This window comes from Fusarium musae, chromosome 5 (assembly GCF_019915245.1).
Source record: "Fusarium musae strain F31 chromosome 5, whole genome shotgun sequence".
Lineage (NCBI taxonomy): Eukaryota > Fungi > Ascomycota > Sordariomycetes > Hypocreales > Nectriaceae > Fusarium > Fusarium musae.
The window spans coordinates 4233534-4259479 of record NC_058391.1 but is presented as its reverse complement, the minus strand read 5'-3'; the positions used below and the strand labels follow the sequence as shown (position 1 = coordinate 4259479).

The window sequence follows — 25946 nt, the reverse complement described above, 5'->3', positions numbered from 1 at the left end:
ATGATAGTAAAATCCAAACGCGAAAAGATCATGAGGAGACTGAAGGCCATGATGCCAATGTGTCTTCATTATACACACAAGTCTGACCACTCATCGTCCTATCCAAATATGTGAGGGGGTAACTGCCTCGTATTTTGCCGCTGGTATTGTCATAGAGTCACGAAGAGCTTGACGAGCCAATGTCACACAGTAAACAGTTCAAAGTAGTTATGATAGCCTGCTATTGAGTGTGATATGTAAAAAGAAAATATGTAACATAGAAGTATAAAAGTCCTTAGTTTTTCCCTTTCACCCCAGATGATTGATCCGGCAATTTAGTTTAGTTGACGTGGGCGTTGAAGTTCGTGACAGTGAGCTTAGCATTGCTTCCACTATTGATTGGTTAGTATATGTCTATCAAGGTGAAGCAAGGTTGGCTTACGTGAAAGGCTCGGTACCGAATTGGAAGGCTGTAGTTGCAACGTTAATGAATGGGTAGGTAATAGAGTGCGGAGATACATACTGAGAAGATACTGCCTGCTGGCGGGGTAGCTCTGGCTGTTGGCAAGGTAGTTGAAGAATTGCTTAACATCAGAGTTGAAGTTGTTGACGGGGCTGGGGGCGACGAAGCTGAAGACCTTCATGCTTCCGTTCATGCCCACCCAGAGATCCCAGCTACGACCCTCAATGGTGACGGTGGTCTGCTTAGATCCAATAGGCTGAACGTTACCATATCGGCCGAGCCTATCCCAAAACGTATTAGTCACCCTCCAATATCCGATGTTAGTCAGGGGCACTCACCAGATCATGAGCTCATAGTCACCACTGGAGGTGCTATGGTTGGGGTCAGAAGCCGTGAAGAGATCGTAGGCAACGTTGGCGCGGACGTTGGTGCCGCTGTAGGACCAAGCCGCAGCAGACTGCATGTTGCTGATGGAGCTGACGATGCGCTTGGTGCCGATCTGGAGAGCAGAGTTGGGGTACGCCTTGACGTTGTCCTGGCCGCCGGACCAGGTCCAGTCAACGTGCCATCCGGCGCCATTGCTGTTCGACCAGTCGATGTAAGTGCACTGAGATCCAGAGCCGGAACCCTGACCCCAGCGGTTGTTGTTGAACTCATAGCCGCCATTGGCGTAGTAGGAGTATTGGTCGCACAGAGACTGGGCGAGGGCGAGGGGGGCGAAAAGCCCGGCGAGGAAGACAAGAGAGCCCTTCATTGTGAGTTTGGTCTGAGATAGAGTGGTTGTTCTTGGAAGATGGACAATGAGTTACTATTGATTTGAATCTCTGATGAAGGACTATATTCTCGACATCTTATGCCTTCCTCTATACTCATCTCCCAATGGAGAATTTCTTTACATGCTATACCGAATTGAATCACGGAAGTTTCTCCGTGAACATATCAAGGCCTCGATCTGGAGCTCATTCATCTCAACTCACAGTAGTGGCCAGTTACGATGAAGCTGTCGTACATTCAAAGAACATAGTCGGTCCTTTTCCAAAGCGCAAGGCTCACTTTCTTGCAGACTAACGGAGCTTTTTAAACATGAGCCGACGGAATTCTCACCATCTTGGCCATAGCTCTGCTACCTACGCTGGAACCGAGAGACACCGAAGTGAGATGGACCCCTGCGACTGTCAGTCTGAAACGAACGCAGATTAGTACACCATTTGTCATCGCCCTGGCTTCTTGGTAGCGTTCTCCACTAATCTCGGCACTCCTTGGTGGAATCGGGGGTTGCATCCGGAGCTCTGGATAAACTAACATGCTCGTTCCAGCTCGTTCATGGCAGTTTTCCCGCGGGAGTGATGCCATGGAGAACAAGCCCCCCTGGCTTATATATGGGACTCCTGCCAGACTTGGCGGTCGACTCCCTAGTCGGCCTATCACGAGGTCTACCAAACGGAGGTTAGACTCCGTTCTGGAATGGGACAAGTTCAGAGTGTGGGGAAGCGAGAACAACTTCAGGAACAGGTTTGGGAAACGGTCCAACGGGCCGGGAAAAACGTCAATCATCCTGTATTTGGAGGTCAACCCAACTTCATAATCGGCCCATTTATGCCAGGTCAAAGTCTATTCTGCTGTTCCTTGTATGGTCGCTGATATGATAGTTGGGATGACGATAAGGCTTATCATCAAAGCCACGCAGCCACGTTTCAAGCCACGGAATGTGGGGGATTGCGTGCTCTACCCGGGAGCAAGAATTAAGTTATATATTCCAGAGGAACGCTTCTCTTGTAGACACTGTTGAAATCACCCTATACTCGTTTTATCAGCTGTTACCAACTCTTTGCCAAGAAACGGTTAAATTCACAAAATGTTAACGTAGCAGTCTATTTCACCTCCGCACCTATTTGCATCTGGTATGTAGATCGTTGTTGTCATTGCATTCAAAAACTTAATTCCTACAGGCGCGCATAGACTCACAACACGAGCTCCGGAAAAACACTGTTACCATGATTGGCAAATACTTGGTCGTGTTATACATTTCAAGTATGCTATAGCCATCACGCCGTCTTTAACAATTCTCCCGTTGCAGCCTCGCCCCATCAGGAAAAACTCCTCCGAAAACGAGGCAGCTTATCGATAAGCACAAGAGAGCATTCAGCTCGGGGTAATCACCCAAATGGTACGCAGTTTGCGATGTCAAAAGTTCCCGGGAGAATTTAAGGTAATGCCTCTAATTTTACGCTTGTTTGGCAAAGATTGCAGGCGAAATTTCAGTGCCAGCGTCCAAGAAACAGACCTCCTCAGCAATTGATGGAAAATGATCTACCGGCTAATAATGAAACTATTGCTGTTTCGAAACATCCCCATGCAAGTCTCAGTGTGACAGGGGATGTAGCCCTCGGACCCACAGACTCCGGATCCCTCATTCGACCATTGATGGACATTGTCGGCTGTTTAGAGAAATAGATTAACTACCGGGTGAACTTGTTTGGAACACGCATGACAATGATCTGTGCAGGATGGCTCCTTTGGGAAACCCCTGGTGAGGAGTCTTCAGGGCTGGCACGGGTGAAGCTTCGGCAGCTGGAAATCAGGGCAACGTCTAGTGATACGAGAAGTAGTATATAATGATCTTCAATTCTTCACCTTCAAGAGATTCAATCCTTCTTCTTCATCACACAAGGATCTGCTAGACAGAACCAACTACTCTCTTCTCTTCTTCTTTTTCTTCTCCACCAGGAATCCCCAAGAATAGGCTCGGTCCTTTCGTTCACGATGAAGTCTCTTCTCACCCTCACCCTCGCCCTCTTCGCCTCTGCTGGGCTCGGCGACGCTGCCTCAGCTGGCTGTGGCAAGCAGCCTCCCTCCAGCGGCGTCAAGACCATGCAGGTCAACGGCAAGAACCGCGAGTACACCCTCCAGCTGCCCAACAACTACCAGAACAACAAGCCCCACCGTCTCGTCTTCGGCTACCACTGGCGCAGCGGCAACATGGGCAACGTCGTCCAGGGCGGTTACTACGGTCTTCGCAACTTGGCTGGCGACTCTACCATCTTCATTGCCCCCAACGGTCTCAACGCTGGTTGGGCTAACCAGGGTGGTGAGGATATCACTTTTACTGATCAGATGCTTGCTTTTGCCAAGCAGAACCTCTGCATTGATGAGAAGCAAGTTTTCGCCACCGGTTTCAGCTACGGTGGTGCCATGAGCCACAGTGTCGCTTGCTCCCGACCCAGTACGTCATCACCCTCATACCCTCCTAGCCCTATATATACTAACTCTTTATAGACGACTTCGCTGCTGTCGCCGTCATCTCTGGTGCTCTCCTCTCCGGCTGCAACGGCGGCAACACTCCCGTCTCTTACCTCCACATCCACGGATCCGCCGACAACGTTCTCAGCATCCAGCAGGGCCGCCAGCTCCGCGACAAGTGGATCGGTACCAACGGCTGCCAGCAGAAGCAGGTCAACGATCCCGCTCCCGGTGCCCAGAACTACGTCAAGACCTCTTACACTTGCAGCCGCAAGCCTGTTACCTGGATCGCACACGGTGGTGGCCACGTTGCCGACCCTACTGCCAACGGCCAGAAGTTTGCCCCTGGTGAGACCTGGAGCTTCTTCAACGCCGCTGCTGGCACTAGCGCTAAGCTCCGCTGTTAAATAACCTGAGTGTTTGCAGACTCTGAGGACAGCCAACGTGTTGGCTATCTGCAAGTCTTACACTCGAGAAATGGGGAGGGAGATCTTACATTCCTTGTACATTGCAACCTGGTGGAAGTATTATTATATACAAATGGTCCAGTCCTACCGAGGGATCCGGCACATCCTTCACTGTACATAGTTTAAGCACCTTGGTGGACTCGGATGACAATACATCACAGTATATACTCGCACAACATGAAGACCCGTGATGATGAGATTTAAGAACATGTATAAGTAGTGTGAAGCATTGTGTTCAGCGACAAAAGAAATTATGCAATTTGAGGCTTGATGCCTGTTGCTCTTAGTCCATCCCGAAAGTCCACCCTGCTACTTTGAACATTCACTAAACGCGTAGCATTTCCTGTCATAAAACACCGAGGCCTGTTTCCCTTTACCTGACGTGACACCAAGGCTCTTGAGGTTCTTCCCATACAGCTGACACGTCATATCCTCGCCATACCCAAAGCTCAAACACTGCTTACTCTTCAGGCAAGTTTCGGCGCAAGTGCTCACATTCTTCACGAAAGAAGCAGTCCCGATGATGGACTTGGAGGGGACACGGGCCTTTGCCACATTTCTCTTGCAAACTGAGCGTGGTGGGGTCTTGGAGTTGGCGACAGCTGAAGGAGTGCATGCTGCGGCAGACTTCTTGGATGTTGTGGTTGCTTTGGCCGGGCTGACTTTATTAGCAGCAGCTTGGGTAGCTTTGGTGTTCTTTGTAGTAGCAGTTATAACACTCGAAGTCTTGGTTGGCTTCTTAGCCTTGGTGGTGGTAGGTTTCTTGCTGGTAGTTGATGTCTTGGGCTTCTTGTTCGAGTTACCCTTCTTATCACTGCCACTGGAATTGCTCTGGGCCGTGCCCTTCTGTTTAGTGGACGTCTTCTTGTCAGTATTCTTCTTGGATGTTGGGTCAGACACGGGCGCTGGCTGCGACCCAGCACAATCAGCGAATAGACCACTACCACCGCAGTCCATTCCAGATCCAGACATACCGCCCTCGTCATCAGATCCATCATCGCCAGTTCCGTCATTGACGTAGCCAATGCAGCCTTCAGCGATGGGGTCACTCTCCATGGGATCAATGAGAGGAAACTTGTTTGTGTTGTCACCAAGTGTGATAAACGCCTCGAGGGTGTTTTCGAAATGGATGTTCCAAGCGATGCCGTAGCACTCGCCATCAACATCAGTGACAATCTCGCCGTCATCAGTGACTGTTGCGCTGACCTCGAAACTCCCTTCTAGTACCACTGACGGCGTATCGACAACTCCTCCCTTGGCTGTCCACAATCCTTTCAAGACATTGAGCTTGACGCCAACACTAGCAGGGAGGCCTAGAGAGGCTTCCATCTTGAGCTCACCAGTAGCTTCAGTTCTATGCGTAAACACCGGTGTCAGACCATTGGAGTGACTATTGCTTGAGTCTAGCAGATCAATCAAGATGTCAATGTTTTCCCACTCAACTGAAGCTCCGATAAGTAGGGTGCCAGTTGCTTCAATAGTCATCCCAGCTTGAACATCGAGACCGATATAAGGCCCAACAGTGCATAGAAGCGGAATGCCAAAGTTCCAGGGAGAGAATTCGGCGACAGGATATGTCCATTCCTTCTCATACGTGACGAAAGCCTTGAGTCCAAGGTTGAGTCCAGCTTTGAACTGAGCGTTGAACTGGATCTGAGCTTTTGTTATACCATGGATAAGGCTGGCTTCAATGGTTCCGGTAAGTGAAGCCTTGCCGCCAAATCCACACTCTACGCAATAAAGGATCAGACCGTAGGACAAGTCGCGCTCTGAAAGCGTGGCGTTATCCCAACGCTTATGATGACCGTTTGGGTCGGCGACTTCGCCTTTTTTATATGAATCATCCTCTTCTCCGCCTTCTGAACCCCATTCAATGAGCTTCGCGGCATTTGGCCATGGCGCGTCTTCATCTGTCCCAAGGAGCTTTTCGTTATTGAGATACTGAGACCATTCGTGGGACCAAGTCTCGCTCAGGCGCTTTTCAAGCTTATGTGGCTCAAACATCTGTATCAAGTCAGTTCAAACTCGAACAGTTGGCAGCGATGATTGCAACTCACGGCTCTTTTATCGATCGCCCGCCGGACATTTAGTGTTCCGATTTTGCCGAAGTCGAGCTTGAAGCTCTCGTATACATCTCCATATTCAGTGGTAGAGCCCTTAGCAGTGAATGCTTTTGTGGTATCGTTGAACGTGATGGATTGAGAGAGAAACAAGTCATTGGCATGATCTTCGCCGCACCCATCCACAGATGTGATGAAGATGATCTTCCCAGCGCCCTTCCACTGCCCCTTGGCATAATTATAGGCAGCGGAGTTCGATATCACACCGCTCAATACACCCTTGGTACAAGATACACTCGAGATAAAGACGGAGTGGTCAAGAGGAATGACGGGGTATCGAAAGGTAAAGTTGGCCTGAGAGAAGATGGCGTTGTCGCGCTTTCGCATGCGTTTCGACCCGGGCTCTGAGTCTGGTGTCCCAGCCCAGGCTAGAGTGACTTGTTTATCGAGGTTGAAAATTGAAAAGTCCTTTGGGTCAACCTCTGGGGGAATGATGGGTTCGAGAGTTGTGCTGTTATCGCTAGTACTTGTAGCGTTGGCATCATCTCGACGGTTGAGAATTGGAAGGTCGTAGCTTGGAGCGGCAGACGCAGTGAGGATGAAGAAAGGAAGGACAATACAAGAAGCGAGATGCTTGGTGAGGATCATGATGAGCAAATAATGCTTGGATGCACCAAAAAGCTGATGCACGGGGGTGAAATGGAAGAGAAAAGGAAATATTACGGGCAACATGCAGAACAGCGCGAGACCAGGACGGGGGAGTCTAATAGCACCTCAGGAAGCCAAGGTCATTCCGTCACATCGCGATGACCCCTGCAATATTGCTGAAGTGGTCAGAATCACAGTGACCAGCATTGTGACTATTCCCAAAGCCCATCACCAGTTCCATTCGTATTCATGAGCGGTACGAGTACGGTGTGACGGACAAGCCACCTCTGAACAACCCGGTCACTTCGTTCTTCCTTGCGATAACTATACAAGTTAATATCCATCAAAGTCTAGACTCCAATATGCATTTTGAAAGCAGCATCTTCTAGTTCAATCTTCCTACTTTAGCTTTCACGACCCTAATGCATATCTACTTCACAGTCAGAGTGTGGCCAAAGAAAATGTCACTAATCGAATTCCAAGCGTTCCCCTGTGTGCAGCAAAGCCATCCCTGATCTGAGACTGGTCACTACGGACGTTGGTATGCATGGCTGAGCTAGCATTGTCCCGGGCCGCCACGTGCGGACCGTGCCCGAGGCAAGGACCTTTATCGCCGAGCCCGAGTTCGCCTACGAGTGGCTGAGATCGAAAACAACGAATCGGATGTATCGACGAAGGGTATTTATGCATATAGCGATGAACTATCGATGTAATAAATGGTGGCCGTCAACGTGGCGCAACTATTTTAAGGTTGTCTAGTCATTGCTTGGGACGGGAGGTAAGCTTAACTACTCCCAGTCTGGTGCTCACCTGGAATGGGACGCTGAACCGGGTAAGTCAAAAAGTTGGTTTGAATAAGCCATTGCTTTATTTGCCAAGCTTGATCGTTTACGGAATTTGGTTTGCTTTGTAATGGTCGTAGACAAGACATTGTGCTGGGTAGCTGGTATGCAGCCCGAACTAACTTTATAAGAGTGTTATTTTAAATTTGATAGTCACCACAGCTGATGGCTCACATCACGCGCCTCACACACGTGAAAATGCATGCGACCTAGAAAGTCACTAATGAAGACTAACTGAGCTTCTTATCATATCGTAGATAAAACTACACTTCTTGTTGGAGAATATCTGTAGTCTCCGGTGTGAATGGACAAGACCTGGGCTCGACTCAGGCTCGATGCCCGTTATAGATGATATTTACAGGGAATCATAGACTTCACAGACAGTAGAAGAATAGTTATTTACCATTAAGATAATGGGAGACCTTATCTATTGTGTTCTCCAATAAATTGATGCGAACCTTTGAGCTGGTGGATTCCTTGATAGGTCTGATTCCTTGATAGGGTAGCCGACCCTTTGCTATCATGCCGCTAATCACTGATTGGCTCGCAGTTTATTTCTAAATCTGGCCAAGACACGAAACGTGGCTGACCACATTTTGAGAATATGGGGAAAATCGAGCTAGACGAGGTATGGAAGAAAGACTACTTTCCCATGTTCACATTCCGAGGCTAGGGGTATGGACAACGCCATCGCGGCCGACCCTTCTTCTCGAGAAATTTTGCGCTAATGTACTTTTGTCTATAATATTTCTCTCCGTTCTTTGGAAAAGGGGCATTGCCGTTTGCAGATCGCCGTAACCGTGTAAAGGCTGCGAGTCTTAACATTCTGGACTTCTAGACTGCGTTTTAGGGAGTGGCGAAAACGGCATTCATATACATGGAAATCGTAAGTACTAAATGCTCAGTTTCCAGATAAACTCCTTGTATATAATGACTGGTGCTAGGTAATTCTTCTATATATTGAACAGCACACGAATACTTCCCCTCTCCCCAATCATCACATATTTGCGATCCGCCATGAAGACCACTCTCCTCTCCGCACTCCTTCTCCCCCTTCTCTCATCATCCGTCTTCGCGGTCGACGACGATGATGTGACCTGCCAGACGAAACTCGGCAAGGAGTCAGTCGCAGATGTCCAGACTGTCACTGTCACCAAGACAGACAGTGTAGCCCCTACAACAACCAACACCATAATTCCAACAGTGGTCAAGAAAGCCAATCAATGGTCAACAATCACAGTGTTCTCTACAAAGACCTTTACCGTCACAGGCAAAGGCGGCACCGACACTTTCAGCACTACCACTACGCTGTTCAAGGTGGCCACTGTTGTCGTGACATCTACTTCTACTAAAACCAGCACAAAGACAGGCACAAGGACTTCAACGTCTACTACTCAGATTCCAACTACTGCCGGGTTCAAGTTCATCTCAGACACCGTGAACTCGAGATCCCTGAATGCGCAAAAGCGTGACAGATTGTTCCAGAAGCCTCATGCTCGTGCAATAATCAAGCCAGGAATAAAGGCTTTCAAATTCCCTTCAAAAGTTCAGTGTAAGTTCTCTCCATCGTTCATCCGAATCTCTACGGACATTTGATTGACCTCTTTGTACAGGCACCAAACTCCTTCCAAATGCCAACACAAAGGTTGTCCAGAAAACTGGCACTCCAGTTACCAAGACTGTCAATAGTATGCAGACAACGACTATCGTCAAAACAATCTCTACCACTACAACTCTCATTCCCAAAGATGTATCTGTCACCAAGTCCTTCACCACTTCCATGAAAGTCACCACCTACTCCACCAAGTGGAAGACAACAACAAAGTCTGCCACCGCCACCAAAACAAAGGTCATTTCCGGTCCCACCCAGTACGCAGCCTGCAACGAAGCCAACATGTTTGGCCCCGACTTCAACAGTGCAAGCACAGGCTACTATGTCACCAACGTTCTCAATAACGGCCCAGGCATCCCATCTGACTTCCAGATCGTTGCGAATGGTGCCAGCAGCGCTGAAGAGTGCTGTGTCTCTTGCATGCAGTTCACTGGCTGCGAGACTTGGAGTTTCCGTGCTGCTAACCGGAACTGTTTCCTTTTGTACCACGCTGGCTCGACGTGCAAGTCACAGAGCAATCATCCCAACTACTTCATGTCTAAGAAGGGCGCTGATACTGGTGCTGGTTTCGTTGTAGGTAATGGGAAATGTGGTTTTACTTATAGTGGTAACAGCGATGGCTCGGTGTTTGCTGTTGATGCTTAAGTTCACATGTAGATCGTTTCCTTTGTTATAACAATGAGGCATGGCCAACATATAATAGCAAGAATAAATTGAATTCACTCAAGTATACCATATCTACTTGATATCATCGAGTAACCCGAGTCTTTATACACCAGTGAGAACATACAGCTCTCCAGTAGAGTCACTGGTTAGGAACAGCCTTCCGGACTTGTCAAATGCTAGGCCTGCTGGTCTGAAGCAGCCTGAAGGACACTTGGTATTATCCGTGTTCCACATCAGCGGCACTTCAGCTTTAGGGTCGTTAGATTCCGGCACTGGCTCGCCGTTGGCAAAGTCCACCTTGCTAAGGCGATAACCATCACCAGGGTTGCGGTTCCTGAAATCAATTTGTGAGTACTTGTGCAACATGAATCATATCTGGGGCACTTACCAGCTTCCGTGGAATGCAATATATGCCGCACTACCGTCAAGAAATTTGATGTCCAATGGCGCGAGATGGGATCCGAATGTAATTCTTGGGGCTTGCTTCTCCTGGCACTCCTCATCTGTGAATCCCAGATCTGTCTCGCCGTCTGGTGTACCAGCAAACTGCTTGCCGACCTCAGCTCCGCCGGGGTAGTCCTTAATATTGGAAGTGTCGTAGATGGAGAAGCATCCGGGGTATCCGTAGTTGGCGCCATACCGAGCGCTGGAAGTGTCGTTGGGAAGGCCGTGGAAGTTGAGTTCCTCACCAGGATTGGTGTTGTGAACATCGACGTCGCCGCGGTAAAGGTTATCGACTGAGTTCTCAACGGACCACTGCAAGCCGAGTCAGTCAACAGCCTGTCACTAAGCCAAACATGATGGCTAAGAGAATTTACTTACGACGTTGCCCGTAGAAGGGTCCTCTGCCCAGCCGACACTGTTTCGAAGACCCCAGCCAAGTACCTCCGCCTCACCATACACAAGAGGAGCATCCGCCGCCAACAGCTCGTCAATCTTGAAGACTCTCACCTGACTGCGCACAACATCTTTATTCACAGTCTCGACGTCCAAATTGCCATCGGATCCGCCAGCCACGAGCAGCAAATTAGGATTTGCAGCAAGAGGGATCGTGAGAGTGCGGGTGGAATGAGTCGAAGTAGCACTCATACCCGTGATGACGGTTCGACGAGACCCTACAGTGCCTTTGGAGGCATCGTAGTCGTAGGCATACACCTCGCTGGGAGTAGATACGAGAATGGTTTTACCATCGGCGGTCAGAGCGATGCCGTGGTTTAGCTATGTTTAAGCCTTCTTGTTACTATTACATCCTCGCTGCTGAAGAACATGCAAGGTTGGAGAAACGTACATTCGCATTGGAGATTAAGGCTTTGTCAGAGTCGATGCAGACATCTAGGTCTTTGCCATCGTCGAGGACAACCCTCCTCACGCCCTTGCTGCCAGCCTCGGCAATCAAAAGATTTCCCTCGGTATCGACAACGAGGTGTCGAGGGCGCTGCAGGCCGGTGCGTAGGAGCTTGAACTCGACGCCATCAGCGGTAGCGATGCTGGCCGTGGGGGTGAGGCTGCATTGTGCAGAAGTGAGGCCAACAAGAGTGGCACCGGCTGCTAGGAGTAGCTGCGATAGACGTGTCATTGTGGTCCTTTGAGGGAGTATTCGGTGTCACAAAAAAAGGGTGCGCTGTTTTGCCGGAGGAGGGCGACTAGTTGAGAAATATATATTGATGGGGGTCAATCACTGCCTTATGCATCACCACTAGCATCCCGCCCTCCCCTACCATTCACGGCAACAAATCCATGAGTGACATCATCCCATTCTTCAGAGACCGAGACGGGGCGAGAGAGAAAAAAAGTCCCTACTCAATTCAACACTTTGTCCCGTTCCCTACCCTTGCAAGACGTGACATCGTCCAGATATTGCCAAGACCACCTTCCTAGCCCTTCCCTTGAGGATTCTCCACTCGGGCGATAGTGAAAGCGAAGCAAGCGGCGTGCGATATAAGCTTAAATGCTTATAATGTTAAGCTGTCAGCCACCCGAACCCCCCCAGCCTAGCGCTGCTAAAATCGCACCCCAAAGACACCTTTTCTCGACTCGACAGCTCCACATAGTGTGCGAAAGAATTGTATTTATACATGCATCCAGAACTTGGCCTTGGAACCCGCTCCATTCTTTGCTTTATCTAACTTCTCAAGATTGCGCTAATCCTTGTTCACTTGCCAAATCAGGCAACTATCGGCCGGTGCTCCGAGAGCCCAATCAGGCAGGCATTAACCACGACTCCGGTGGAAGCTTCTCTATTAAAGTTTTTGACTCCGGCTATTCTCTTGCTTCCCGGCAATATTCCTTAATATGAGACTTAATCTACGGATAAAGAGAGTATTATACGTCACCACATCCTCGGTAATATTGTCTGACAATGCCTGTCTCGACTAAGTTCTCACTGCTGAGTCAAGCTCTCAGCCACAAGCCTCAACTGCAAATAACGCAGAGTTCTAAAGTAAATCAACCGGCTCAACGAGTTATACCTCATAGTGTACATATACTATCCAATCAGGCCATCATTCTTCTTCGTCACATGGCACGATATCTCTCATACTCACACTCGTCGCGTTCTCCTGTCCACTGTTGATCATTTTATTCCCAGACTTACTCCTACCCTATGCAGTATGGTTGAGTAATTCACGTCATTGGTGGACGAGCTTCCATTGCATGGTAACTGAGATCTATAGAGGTCTCAAGGTCTGCCATGGACTTGTCTCGTTCGAAACGATGGACCAGTGCTGTAGACAGTCTGTGGAGATAGCTCGCTTGGCTTTCACTCCCTTGTTGACAACTTTCAAGTGCATTTTGTGCCAGGTCAATGGATCGTGCCAAGTCAGAAGCTTTTCCCAATCTTTAATATCTATTGGTGAATATGCTTCCGGTGCACGATACGACTTCTATCCGCATGCGATCTCTTTCTGGAGTTTGGCTCAGTACTCTCTTCAAGATCCTGATGGCTTCGTCAAGATTTGCCAATCGTCCTGTCTGCCGATATTTTGTAGCAAAGCTAGACCCTAGAGTGGCTAGGCATCTTGGCTAATCTGTGGATGCCATCGGTGTGGCCTTCACAGCCTTTTGGGCAAGCTTGATAGAATCATCAAGACCACCCACTGACCCTGACATAAAATAGCAATTACCTATGGCGGTACTGAGATTTTGGAAAGCATGTTCTCGAGATGCGTCATCGTATTGGGCCAGTGGAAGATTAGTTTTTACAACCTTTATCGCCTCCTCATGGTCTGATACTGATCTAGTTCTCACGTACCGCTGGCTCAGTCGGTTTGCAAGATGAAGAGATCTCCCTAATCGTCGTTGGTGATCGTGTACTGGCAATGAAGCATTTCCGCAAGAGTTGATAGGTACTGCGCTTTATGGGAGTAACCGTCTGGTAGGCTGTTGACGGACTGTCTCACATGCCCTAAACTAAGCTCAAGTTCTTGGACAGTGACGGAGCCAGTAAAAGCGACCGAACCAATCAGAACACGGCCGAAATGGTCTACGTACTCTGGTATATCCGGGTGAACATCTGGGCATTCTTTGACAGCTTCTTCAATGGCCTTGTGAGAATTTCTCCAGGTATCATGATCGTTTATATCAACAGGTCATATAGCATCTAGGATAGAGTATCGAGATAAAATAGCCGGCCTAAGCAACCCTTTGGGGCTAGCTCCGAGGCTCGACCAGCTGCTTTGATAGCATGCTCAATTGTGTCAGGGAGACCTGAATGGCAAAACTGATCCCCCAGTGTTAGGGTAAGGCTGTAGTCATAGTGCGGTAAATTGGTATCGTGATCTCATGCGACAAGTATGACAGTTTCAGCCATATCCGCTGCCTCTTCAATTGTATGTTTCTCTCTGGTATCGTGGAAGTGGTTTCGCAACACCAGTGCGATGCTGTGCATATACATTGCCAGACCAAGGTCATGCTGATCTTCGGGGCTGTTATCCAGCTCTTGCTGCACCGTGTTGCCGTACACTGCCATCGTCAGCTCAAGCATCAAGAGCTCAGAGTTAGCAGTGAGTAAGCGCAAATATTCAATCAAAGGTTTTCCAAGATATCAAGTCCTAAGATGTAAGAAAGATACAAGAGGAGAGTCTTCAGTCAGAACGCATTGCAGCCTAATGTATCGTATAAATTGATATCACGTGTCTTACTCCTACCAATAGAAAGCACAAGCTATAAATAAGTATCCTGAGAGGTTATGTAGCCAGGACTCTGCTGTAGTTTACTTCTCGTGGTTAACATGTAAGACTCAACAAAAGATCTTCCTCCAGCTCAGTTCAATACTGTATACATTAACTTAACCTGATGGGTCTGGTGAAAGAAGGCTCTGCAGTGACCGCTTGGCCTCAGCGACAATGAAGGCCTGGATCATAGTACAATTGCACTCTGAATGCTGCAGTAATAGACTTCTGAGATCCAGGACTTCCTCGCTCAACCTATTGCAGCGGGCCCTTAACATGGCATTCTCCCCTTGCAATTTCTCCACATAAGTTTCCATTGCCTCTGCTTCATGGTGTTTACGGTTTCGATATTTGCGCGCAATGTTTCGATTCCTCTCTCGAATACGTGAGGCTCTATCTTCTTCAGAAATCTGGCTCTGGTCGCCATTGCAGGAGTAGCTTTTCTTTTCGACAGCTGTAGACTTGCGTGACTTGGGCTTTGCTTGCGGTTGGGGTTTGGACGTTTCGCACGAATATTCTTCTTGAGCAGGCTGGACATTGTCGTGAATGCCGTATTCTAAATATGGTGTTGCTGAGGAACCCTGGCTGTGGACTGAGTTTGCGGGAGCTTCTGTTTGCACGTCCCCAGAATTATCTAGCCATCTCTGACAGAACCAAGGATCGAGCTGAGTCATATCATTTGGAACATTGACTAGTGCACTTGATGGATCAAGGCCTTGGAAGCCGAGATGAGTATCGGGCGGTGATGGAAAGGCAGGGTACCCCGAGGACTGATGCCACGTATTTTCGACAAAGCCAGACGGAAAAGGATCCATGGTAGTCGCTATTTAGCCAGCTCTCTTAGTTTCCATCCAAACTACACAGAGATAAAAGATATACTTACTATATGATGTACTTTGATACTGTTTGTGTTCCATGTATAAGAAACTTGCAGCTGTGTAGATCAGATATTCGCAATGCTCTGCTAGTGTCCGCGCAGCCACTAAGGCCAGCCCTTTTGTATTCCCTCCATTACGCTCCCCATCAGCAGTCATGTTATCTCCTTACTCATCTCCGGTATCTGAGATGGAACGTCACACTAAGCGCAAGGGCTATGCCAGGGGTTGGTGGTCTAGACCGTCGCTTTTCCCGACTCGCATCTCAGGACGCATTCTGGACAGAAAGCGGAAACATTTTTAGCTTGCAGCTGAGAGAACCTGTCTCACTGTCATATGATGATGGCAGTAAGCCACAAATTTTTGTCTTCAACGATTCCACTTCCGAAAATGGACAGAGTCCGATGCAGTGTTGCCAATGAAGCTAAATCCCCGTTTAAACTCTGAAGTCAACCACGTACTCGGGATTCAGGCAACGATTTAGGGGTAGTCATGGCGTTATAACCATAAGCAGCCACATGCTCACAGGGAACTAGATTATTCGGCGAACAGAGCACTGCCGCAAAGTCGGGGTTTAGGCTATCACGCCACCCGGTAATTGAGATTTCGATCCTCACATGACTTGTCACTTGATCAATCGCTTGATAAGAATAAAATGCTCAATTTTTCGGAGTTGCGACTCCGTTGTACGGGACTCGGCGATGCAGGAAGCTTGAGAGAAGATACTGGAACTCAAGTATCCATAGCAGTGAAGCAATTATGCCTCCTTGGGCTTGCCCCAACGACATCAATTGTGCCACGTTAAGTGACAGAATCGGGAGTTTGGCGATACTCTAATTAAAGTCTTACGATGCTTTCAAGTGGCTTGGCTCTACTGCACAGGGTCATCTTGGGACGTCCAATCATCGTTTTAGTATTAGCACTCAGCAAAAAATCAGCTACTCCCGGCAAAGCTGAAAAGGCCAAGATACGCACTCTTTACAACAGTAAAAGAGTCAGCTTGAAGCATAAAGACAAGGGAATTCAGAGCAACTCAAACCGGGCATAAGCCCACGCATACAGTCCTTTATATAGTTCTTCATACAGCAAGCATATGGCTCTTAGACGTGTTCTGAGTGACCATCCTTGACTCATAACTATCCGATCCTGGGCAGAGGTCAAAGCTTCACCAGTGCCTCGATCTTAGGTGAAAGGAACAACAACAGGAATCGGGAGCTATGGTATGCTGGGCTCTTCAAAAGCAATGCCGAACATGAGATCGCAGCACCCTGAACGCCTCAAATGAGAATAGTCGTCAGCTCCGCCATGCCTGGGGATGACTCGACAGGGATGGGAAGTGTGGCGGTCGGCGATGGAGGGGAGCCTGGGAAGCAACGGGCAGTTAATAGGTATGTAATTGGTTATAGAGGACTGGAGTGAAGGCTACGTTTAATCTGCACAGATCAAATAAGGTCACTGAGTTAATCTGGCTAGATCTTGATTTCCATAGCTAGCACTTGTTGTAAGGCCATTTTCGATGAAGGAGAGGGCATTCCCAGTTGGATTTCGCTGTTTAAGCTTTTGGGTCCCGCTTCGTGATGACGTGTCCTACGGCCCGGTCTGGACCTCAGCCCAGCACAACCCAAGGACCGGTCTAGACCTCTCTTCACAGCCAGAATTGATTCGCTGAAGCGGGGAGACGGAACTTGCCGCAAGCCCGGCTCCCCGAAGCCCTCATGTTGAAATACAATAAGCATACTTGTAGGAGGATTAACCCTGTCAAAGGGTCGCGAACGTACGATCGATCGCCAAGTCTCAAAATCGGTCGACATGGCACGCGGTAGACTACGCCACTATCTCGGGACAGGGCTGGGCCATTGAACTGGGTATTTTAATTGCTGCGGTGCTTCAAGTCGCTGCGCACCACTACAACGATTCATTTAATAGCCAGGCGGTGCCTGTTGTCTTGAAATCCGAACCACTAGCAAACCGATTCATCTGGCAGAGGGCCATACCAGTATAAACCGCTTGATCAAACCAACAATCAACCCAGCAACTACCACCTGCAGCTCCAAATGGCCGCTCTGGAATTTGGTCGAGCCTCCAACACCCTGCATCAAAGCGCTGATGAAAATCAGCCGCTAGTAGGTCATCCCTCAGATCCTTACCGTCATCTACCCAGCACTGCTTCTGCTCTAGCTCATGATCGTGCCACCCATGTTGATCAAGAACATGAACTATACTGACTCACACCAATCAGATGCCTCTTGACCTAGCAACTGAGCAGGGTAAGTGGCCACCTCCTTCCAAGTTGACACTTGTGTCCTTACTCTTTAACAGCAACTGCCCAAACCCTCCCGTGGGACGTGGATGAGTACTTATCTGAGTACTTATCCAACTCGTCCAGTTCACCTGAGCTTCCTGATTATGTGCAAGCTTGCTACCCTTTCAACTACCTGCCGAGCCCTACAACAATGCCAAACCACGACACCGACATGTTCTCTTATACCAACAGAACGATTGAAGGTTCCTCTGCGATAGACCAACGGGCTATGTCAGCAACCCAAGCGGTTCAGGTCCCACAGATGACCGATATCCAACTTCGAGCCGCTTTACGGAAGCCTAAGAACCGCCGATACAAGGTGACCACGGACACACCAGCACACATCCGAGAATGCCATCACCTCGCCGAGAAGCAGTACCGCACCCGACTCAAGGCGCAGTTCGAGAGTCTTCTAGCAGTGCTGCCGGCGTCCAGAACAAACACCCTAGCTGATAGAGACAGCTCGCCAAGCTCAGGGCAGGTCTTGAGTAGGGGTCAAGTACTTGACCTTGCACGGGAGCGTATTCTCGAGTTGGAAGAAGAGATTGGAATCATGAGGAGCATCACATCTAATGGATATCCCCTAGCGTGATGTGTTCTGGTATAGCACTTCTCTCAAGTAAGGGATTCAAAGTCTTCATAGATTGGATGTTAGGGATCTTTGGACAAAGGCTTTTGGTAGTGGGGGATTACTATCTGTTCCCGCAAGTCTAGAGGACTTGTATGACTGCTTTTGTGATATTAAGGCTGGTTGGACTAAACAGAGCGATGCCTACGATACGGATGAGGAAATACCTGGAAACAACATGGGAGATTTTAAGGAATATAATTAATATGTCAATGAGGGACCTCCTCTAGAATCCAGGAAAGTTGAACCTCTCCTCCGGCTTTTGGGCAATTGCACCCTCTTCTCGCTCCAATGCCCCAAGCATACTGATATTCAGACGGTGAAGTAGCGGGTTCTCCTTCAGCAACGCTGCCTAAGCAATTATATCCTCCAAGTCCTGTTCAACATCATAGTACCTGCCCCTCAGCACATCCTTTGCAATGCCCGTTGCGAGAGCTACACATGACATGCCAGCCAAGTGTGGCGAGCCAGTAAACCTTTTCATCCACTCTTCAAAGCGGCCCATAATTTGAGAGAACTCTCCAAGCGCAAAATCTTGATGGTCATCTAGTGGTGTAACGCGTTCCGTCAGCATATGTTAAGAAAATTTGATAGGACAAAGTGTTCACTGACCTGCTGTCTTCATGCCCGAACGCACCGCGCCTGGATGGATCGCGTATAGATTGATGTCAGATGATGGAGCAACTTCATCAACCTCGGCCTGGAGGACGCTCGTCAACTTGATCAGAGCAGCCTTGCTGGTGCAATAGCTAATGTTGAATGGGAAGTCTACAGTAGCCGCCTTGGAAGCAATATTAATCACGCAGCCTCGGCGTCTCTCAATAAAGCTAGGTAACACCAAGCGCATCAGGACGAGTGGTCCGTTGAAGTTGATCGCCATGTCCCGAAAGAAGAGAGCAGGATCCTGCTTATTGAACTGTGCATACACTTTAGCTTAGTTCTTATGTCTGGGAAAATACTTGGGGCAGGACACATACCACGCGGACACCAACAACTCCAGCACCATTGATTAGAACATCGATGTCGCCTACAGTGGAAACGGCCTGTTGATATATATTAATGACCATCCCGTGGCGCATTGCTGGACACAGCATACTTGTTTCACCAGCTCCTCGCATTCATTGGGGTTCCCGACGTCGCAGCGATAATAGTTCACTGCATCAGCACCAAGATACAAAAGACGATCTTTGGTAGAATCTGGTAGCGAGAGCTGTATGTCGGATAGGAAGAGGCGGGCACCAGCAGTAGCAAAGCATTCAGCGGTCGCACCAGCAATGGTGCCCAGAGCACCTACTAAGAGTTAGATAACAAGAACAGTTTTTTTTCGACGAGCATAGCCTGTTTCCAAGCCGTGTACCGGTGATTAGAACATTCTGTCCCTTTAAGGAGTTTCTGAATTTTTCTGGATGAAGGAAAGGATAGATCTCATTGTGAATGCGGGGGGGCTGCTGTCCTGGCATGTTGATAGCAATTGTAACGTTGGAAGCTGAGAAGTATGGGGACAGTCTGAAGGCCTTCACATTACATTAGAACAACCAAGTCAGGTCTTTATAGCTTGTGCATCCCTAATCTAGTGCTGACAGCTGGGTTACTTAGCAGTTACGGATGGTGTTCACGGGGGTAGGATGCAACCAGGTAGAGTTTCCGAACACTGGGCCAGATCCGATAACCTTCCGACCCGGCGATACACCATCTTGACGAAATGACAGGTGATGGGCGGATAGGGTGTAATCTAGGCAAATTCACAACGCGTATCAGTGTACGTGATTTGAAAGTACCTTGTTTATCTAGACGCGTTACTTATCTAGTCGCCTCGGGTTTGCCTCGGCCTTGCCGTTGCCAACCAAGATTACCTCCTCGATATTCTGCACATTAATCCTCCCTTCTTCATTACTCTCCAGCGATTATAGAACACATACGCTTGACGGCTGGATGCTGCGATTTTTGATACAATACTCGCTTCCTCTTGAAAAGAAGGAACTTGCACCAGTAACCTCCGGTATGGATCTTGACATGGATAGCTTTGCAGCTCGTGCTCAAGAGGTCAATGGACAAGGCAGATACACTCCATTTGATGTTGAGGCCCTGACTTTGGATGACGTAAGCATGTATAATATTGACGAAAGTGCTGCGATTTAAGAGAAGAACAACATGGCAGAGACAAAGACAGGGACATAAAGGTTCGCCAGATCAGGTTAGTTGATAGGTAATTTAATGATATGAACGGTCTTGAAAATTTCTAAGCTACTCGTGAACAGAATAAAACGTTACCTCGGCAATCATCGTCCTAGCGGGAACAGTGACAGATATAGGAAAGCCGCCATAGTCAGGATCCTCGTTAGGCATCATGGCAAGGCTGCCACTCCTAGTCTCATCCCCATTCAACACACGAACTGTTCGCAAACTACCATTCTCTTCATCATCGACAGCCTTTTCCTCGAATTTGAGGATCCCGGTAAACGCTGCATTCTGCGACGTACTCTTTGCGCTGACATAGAACCCCCACCCGATCAAAAGGAAGTTACCTATCCCTCTTCGAATGACCATACCTGACCCTGGTCCTGCCTTTCCAAAGACAAATCATCGATCGATTGTGATGTCGAAGGGCCAGCTGATGCGCTTGATCTGATGCAGGTAACGGCAAGAGATTGAGTTTAAAGGGCCTAATTTATATAAACAATCTATCATCATTCCTTGAGCTTAAAGTATCGCGCAAAGAACATGGAGTTGGCAGCAAGAATGACAGGGACCACGCTAACCATTTCTCCTAAACCAGCATACCGAGGCGGAATCCTGAACTCAACCCAAGCGCCGCTAGCCATCGTGATCGCCAGGATATTGTAAACAGCAGACCATACAAAGTTGAAGTACATGCGCTGGAATGAGACTTTGCTGATATCAAGAAGGAAGGGAATCCCTTCAAGACCGTTCAGAAGAACGACATCTGCTGCACCCTGTGTCACATCGCTGCTAGTCAAACCACCTCCCATCTGAGCGCCAACATTGGCTTGCGCTACGGCGATAGCGTCATTCGTGCCATCGCCACAAAAGAGGACACGTTTGCCCTGATCCATCAGTGAAGCCACATAGTCTCTCTTCTCAGGCGGAGTACGCTCACCAACCACGTTCTCGGGGGAGATACCAACAGATGCTGCCACAGCTTGGACAGCCTTAATCTGGTCCCCGGAAACAAGGTGAACGTTGATGTTGCGAGACTTGAGCTCAGAAATAACTCGCACTGCTTCTGGGCGGATCTGAGCTGAGAGGCCAAAGACGATAAGAGGAACAGAGTTGCGAGTCACGACAAGAGTAGTGAGACCACCATGCTGAAGGCGCGACACATCGTCCAGTCTATCAGCTCCAGTCCATCGAGCATTGCCGGCTCTGAGGGTTGAGTCCAAGTAGTCAGCCTCGACTCCAGCGCCTGGAACAACTTGAACATTGACCACCTCGGGCATGGCCTTGACGGACTGTCCTTCTAGATGCTTCTCGACGGCAGCTGAGACAGGATGTTTACCTCCAGAAACAAGAGCCTTGGCCAAAGCAAGGTTATCTGCCATATCCCCACTTAGATTAACCTGCTCAGTCACAGCAAGCTCGGCCTCGGTGATCGTACCAGTCTTGTCAAAAACAACATCGGTAGTCTTGCGTGCTCCCTCGGTAGTATCAGCCGATTTGATGATGATACCACCTCGAGCTGCGATACCACCAGCGACGACGAGAACCATGGGAACTGCAAGACCAAGAGCGCAGGGGCATGCGACTGCGAGGGTAGCCACTGCGTAGGTGATAGCGTTGCCGACACTCTTTCCAGCATCGTAGTTGAGAACCTCCATACCACAGGCGATCCATATGATAAGGACAAGAACAGCTACAGTAGCCATAGCGGGGACAAACCAGCCAGCGACTTTGTTAGCGAGGTCTTGAATCTCAGGTCTTGACTTGGCAGCCTCTTCCACAAGCTGAGCAATGTCGGTAACGGTGTTCTTCCCAGGAAGACGCGTCAACTGAACAGTGACAGTACCATCTCCATTAACAGTACCCGCAATTAAGTCACTGCCCTTCTGCTTAACAATAGGCAGTGTCTCTCCCGTAAGCATCGACTCATCTACCTCAGTCTTGCCAGAGAGCACAACACCATCAGTAGGGACTCTCGAGTGAGGCAGAACCTTGAACACGTCTCCGTACTGAAGAAGACGAGCGTCAATCTCACGATCCCCTTCCTTCTCGACGAGCACAGCAATGTTGTTCTGCTTAGACCTGAGAGATACAGCTGAAACAGCTTGGACACGAGCGAAAGCTGCGATGAGGCGACCAACGAGGATGAGCGTGATAAGCATGGTGCTAGTCTCGAAGAATTGCCCCTCGTCAAGAGGTTTACCCGCCATTTCAAAGCTAAACGCAACAACAGAGTAGACGTAAGCAGCGGTGATACTAATAACGACAAGCATGTCCATCTCAACCGTTCGACTGTACCAAACAGCAGATATAGCAGGGCGGTAGAACTCGGGGATAGCGATGCATTGGACAAGTGTACCCAGGATTAGAGAAACGATCCCCTCGGTCTTGTTGTCGACGAGGTTCTCACTCCATGAGACCACTGCGACGGGGATAGTGAGGGCAGCGGCGAGGAGGGTCTTTGTGAGTTGATCCCAGAGACGACGGCGGCTGTTTTCGAGTTGAGGGTCTCCACGGGGTTCAGCCAGGCCATCGCACTTGTCTTTAACTGACTCCAACAGGTCTCGGGCTCCGATTGTAGTCGGTTCATAAGAGAGACGCACTGTCTTCTTGTCAAGCGACTGAACATCCGTGACGCCCAAAGGTGGATTGTCGATAAGCCCCTTGCTCTGTGCAGTCGTAGCCAAAACGTCGACGTAGTAATTCCCGCCGATGATCTTGCTAAGCATAAAGCCACTTGCCCCAGATACAAAGCTGAGTACCTCTCCAGCATTGGTGATAGATGCATCAACGTCGAACTCTCCTTTGCCCATGACAAAGTTGACCTGAGCATTAGAAACACCAGTCATACTGCCAAAGATCCGGAGCAACTTGTCTGCACAAGAGGTACAGTCCATACCACTAACAAGAAAGCCCACTGTCTCAAGATTCGCAGCGTTCTCAACATCAACCTGCTTACTCCCTGCCCCAGAGGGTTTGAAAGTGGGGATAACAGGTGCAGCCTTCTTCTTTGCATGTTTGCTTCGATGCTTTTTGGTTGGGGTCGTTCGGGTGCTCATGCAGCATGTTTCGAGGGATGTCATTCCCTGCTCGATGGCGCTTCGGCAGATGCAGCGGATTTGTTCGAGGTAGCTGCTGTACTGGTTGAAAGCAGCTTCGAGATGGGTACCGCAGGCTGTGTCGGTCTTGTGAAGGCCATGGTCATGTTCATGGGGCTGGTCCTGGGAGCCTGTTCCTGTTAGGTATCCGGTGACGGTGTGCTAGGGAAGTAAGGTACCTTCGTGGTCGGGATTGTCGTCACAGGCTTTCTTGCACTCGAGGGCGGCAATGGCATAGATGCACTTCTCTACAGTGATAAAAGTATCAGATGAAGTTGAAAGGCGTCGTAATTGGGGGAAGAGATCCTACCACTGCAGTGTTCCTCGCTGCCGCAGCAAGTCGAAGCTTGTGAAGTGATGCTAGAAGCATCGGAGTGACTGTCACAGCATCCTCCATGTTCGTGCCCGTGATCTTCGCCTTCAGCATGAGTATGGCCATGTTCATGTTCATGGGATCCATCATGCTCAACCGAAGGAGAGTCGATTCCATGATCAGTATGCGTGTGGCCATGGTCCTCTAAGCCGGCACTAACACGCTCAGCCTGAGACCCGCAACAAGATGCACCCATGGTTTCGTAAAAGATGGAGTTTTTAAAAGGGAGTAGTAAAATACAATACAAGGTGTGATTCTAGAGAACCACAAACTGGAGAGAATTTTATCTTCATTAAATACTCGAAACATCGTGAGTTGCAACTCACGCTGAACCTGTTTGTTCGTGTTCCGCGGATGGCTCCACCACCGCTTAAAGTCGCCGCGCTCCGTTTCCGCGCCGCGATACTCCTCGCTAAGCCATTTTGGATTGTGAAACAGGAGGCGCGGGGACTTTTTGTTTCCAATCAGTCATTTCGTACAACATGCTGAGGATAACCTCGTCACTGCATTTACGTCATTGAAGCATTGGAAGGGTTATTGAGAGAGACAAGCGCTGGGTATATTGCTAAAAGCTTGTCGGGCGTTCATAAGTCATAATCATATAGTAATCATCACGCTGAGATGATCCGTTGCGCCTCTGCTATCGCGGCCTTGACTTGATCGACCGTCCTGAAGCATGCACAAGCAGTCGTCATGTCGACTTCCTTCGGACACACCTCGGTTGGATGTTTCGTTGTCGGTAGTGACTCTGTATTCGAGCAGCTCGTCCCCGTCTCGCAGTTTTCGTGACCTTCGGTGTGAAGTTGACTCTGTCTCGCCGCCAACCCTTCACCCAGTTTCACAAGACAATCCAACTCCCCTTTCAGACTCGCTTGAAGAAAAGCAATGTAACTCGGCCCCTCGAGGGAAAGCTCTACGATGTCCCGAGCATCTGGTTGTTGTCCGACGACAAGACGGATCGGTGTACCAACTGAGGACTCGGTTCGTTGCTTCTGTACGTAGAAGAAGTCGCCGTATGAGGAGCCGATGCTGGATAGAAGAGAGCCCAAGAGATAAACGTTTCGTGATGTACGTGGGCTCTTGATGGACTGGAAGCAGACTGTGCATTCAAGGATGGTCCTTGCTGAGGCGAGAGACTGCTTCAAGACTTTGAGGGTCTGGAAGGTCTCCAATGAGCTCTCGATGTCGGAGAAATGCTGGTTGACCAACTCGATACAAGAGCATTTCTGAGAAAAGGTCCCTGGTGTCGCTATTCTCTCAGTGTTTTGAGATGTCAGCGTCATGTCCATCGTCTTCTCCGTGGTTCCTGGGTAAACCCCATTCTGGTCCTGCTGCATCGCCGTCCCATTAAACAAATCCGACGGCAACGCTTCCTGTCCCTGCGCATTGTCCTTCTCCGTCGAAAAGCCCATATCAAAAGACGGCAACGGCGTCCCCAAGTCATCAAGAAACTGATCCATAAAGTTCCCCGTATCCATAACCTCCGGCGACGCAGCCATGCCCACCACGCCACTCCCTCTATACCCCAGCGGCTGCCCTCTTCTCGGCCTCCCTATAGTCCTCATAGGAGAGTATTCGCACGTCAAAGCAAAGTGAGAACATCGTTCGCATAAAGGAGTGTGGCGAGAACATCGGACTTTTCGCTTGCCTATACGTCATTTCATCAGCTGATGATGGAGGTACAAAGAGGGGAAAGAGAGAAAGAGACTGACGGCAGGGATCGCAGGCGCGGTGCTGGGTCTTGTCACTTATACTATGAGGGTTCATGCCTGCGGTACTAGACTAGGGAGCAGATCATATATAGTATAGTAGCGCGTGTTGTGCGTTTGCGTTTGCTGGTTGGTTTTTTTGGCGACAGGTGCGGCCATCAAGGTTCTCTCCCGAGCTACTTTTGCCAAGCGGAAAACCTGGGAATTGAATCCACGCCGCGGGGCGGACACTTTTGACGGATGTGATTGGTGGTGTGTCCCACTTTTCTTAAACTGCTATAACTTCCTTACCCTGTATTCCCACTTCCCTTCTTCTTCATCAAGCATAAGGTACCTAGCGATGGAACATGGTTTAATTTAAGGCTATGTTATGAGGGTCTGTTGTAATGTAATTACTACTGCTTTTTAGATACAAACCAAATGTCTTAAATACTATTGCCGGGCTGGACTTGCGGCAATATCCCAGCCTTGACAAGGTCGTTGACAAGATCAAGCAGCATACCATCACATCCCCCCGCTGCCATGATCCTAACAGAGACCGGCAGATACTCTGCATGTCTGTTGATGCTGCTATGATACTTGACTTGCCCAATTGGGATCGAAAAGTCGGGATTCCCAGCCATTGGTGAGATGAAGC

General features: G+C 49.1%; 7 protein-coding genes across 7 annotated transcripts; 3 read left to right on the top strand and 4 right to left on the bottom strand.

Moving 5' to 3' along the window:
* Nucleotides 1-319: 319 nt before the first annotated feature.
* J7337_007813 (uncharacterized protein) lies at nt 320-1196 on the bottom strand (the record flags this gene model as incomplete). The annotated part of the gene is made up of 4 exons (XM_044825440.1): nt 320-371; nt 422-449; nt 503-723; nt 781-1196. The coding sequence occupies 4 exons, from the start codon at nt 1194-1196 to the stop codon at nt 320-322; spliced, it is 717 nt and encodes a 238-aa protein (XP_044681097.1).
* A 2009-nt stretch (nt 1197-3205) lies between these two features.
* On the top strand, nt 3206-4089 carry J7337_007812 (uncharacterized protein; the record flags this gene model as incomplete). The annotated part of the gene is made up of 2 exons (XM_044825439.1): nt 3206-3665; nt 3719-4089. The coding sequence occupies 2 exons, from the start codon at nt 3206-3208 to the stop codon at nt 4087-4089; spliced, it is 831 nt and encodes a 276-aa protein (XP_044681096.1).
* A 369-nt stretch (nt 4090-4458) lies between these two features.
* J7337_007811 (uncharacterized protein) lies at nt 4459-6857 on the bottom strand (the record flags this gene model as incomplete). Its single annotated transcript, XM_044825438.1, has 2 exons — nt 4459-6153; nt 6207-6857. 2 exons carry the CDS (start codon nt 6855-6857, stop codon nt 4459-4461), a joined length of 2346 nt encoding a protein of 781 aa, XP_044681095.1.
* Nucleotides 6858-8716: 1859 nt separating this feature from the next.
* Nucleotides 8717-9956, top strand: J7337_007810 (uncharacterized protein; the record flags this gene model as incomplete). The annotated part of the gene is made up of 2 exons (XM_044825437.1): nt 8717-9251; nt 9313-9956. 2 exons carry the CDS (start codon nt 8717-8719, stop codon nt 9954-9956), a joined length of 1179 nt encoding a protein of 392 aa, XP_044681094.1.
* A 123-nt stretch (nt 9957-10079) lies between these two features.
* On the bottom strand, nt 10080-11553 carry J7337_007809 (uncharacterized protein; the record flags this gene model as incomplete). The annotated part of the gene is made up of 4 exons (XM_044825436.1): nt 10080-10311; nt 10366-10733; nt 10800-11195; nt 11266-11553. The coding sequence occupies 4 exons, from the start codon at nt 11551-11553 to the stop codon at nt 10080-10082; spliced, it is 1284 nt and encodes a 427-aa protein (XP_044681093.1).
* Nucleotides 11554-17075: 5522 nt separating this feature from the next.
* On the top strand, nt 17076-17915 carry J7337_007808 (uncharacterized protein; the record flags this gene model as incomplete). The annotated part of the gene is made up of 3 exons (XM_044825435.1): nt 17076-17144; nt 17261-17288; nt 17341-17915. The coding sequence occupies 3 exons, from the start codon at nt 17076-17078 to the stop codon at nt 17913-17915; spliced, it is 672 nt and encodes a 223-aa protein (XP_044681092.1).
* A 2723-nt stretch (nt 17916-20638) lies between these two features.
* Nucleotides 20639-23533, bottom strand: J7337_007807 (uncharacterized protein; the record flags this gene model as incomplete). The annotated part of the gene is made up of 2 exons (XM_044825434.1): nt 20639-23358; nt 23407-23533. Coding segments are annotated over 2 exons (2847 nt in total), but the record flags the coding sequence as incomplete, so codon positions are not given.
* Between the last annotated feature and the right edge of the window lie 2413 nt (nt 23534-25946).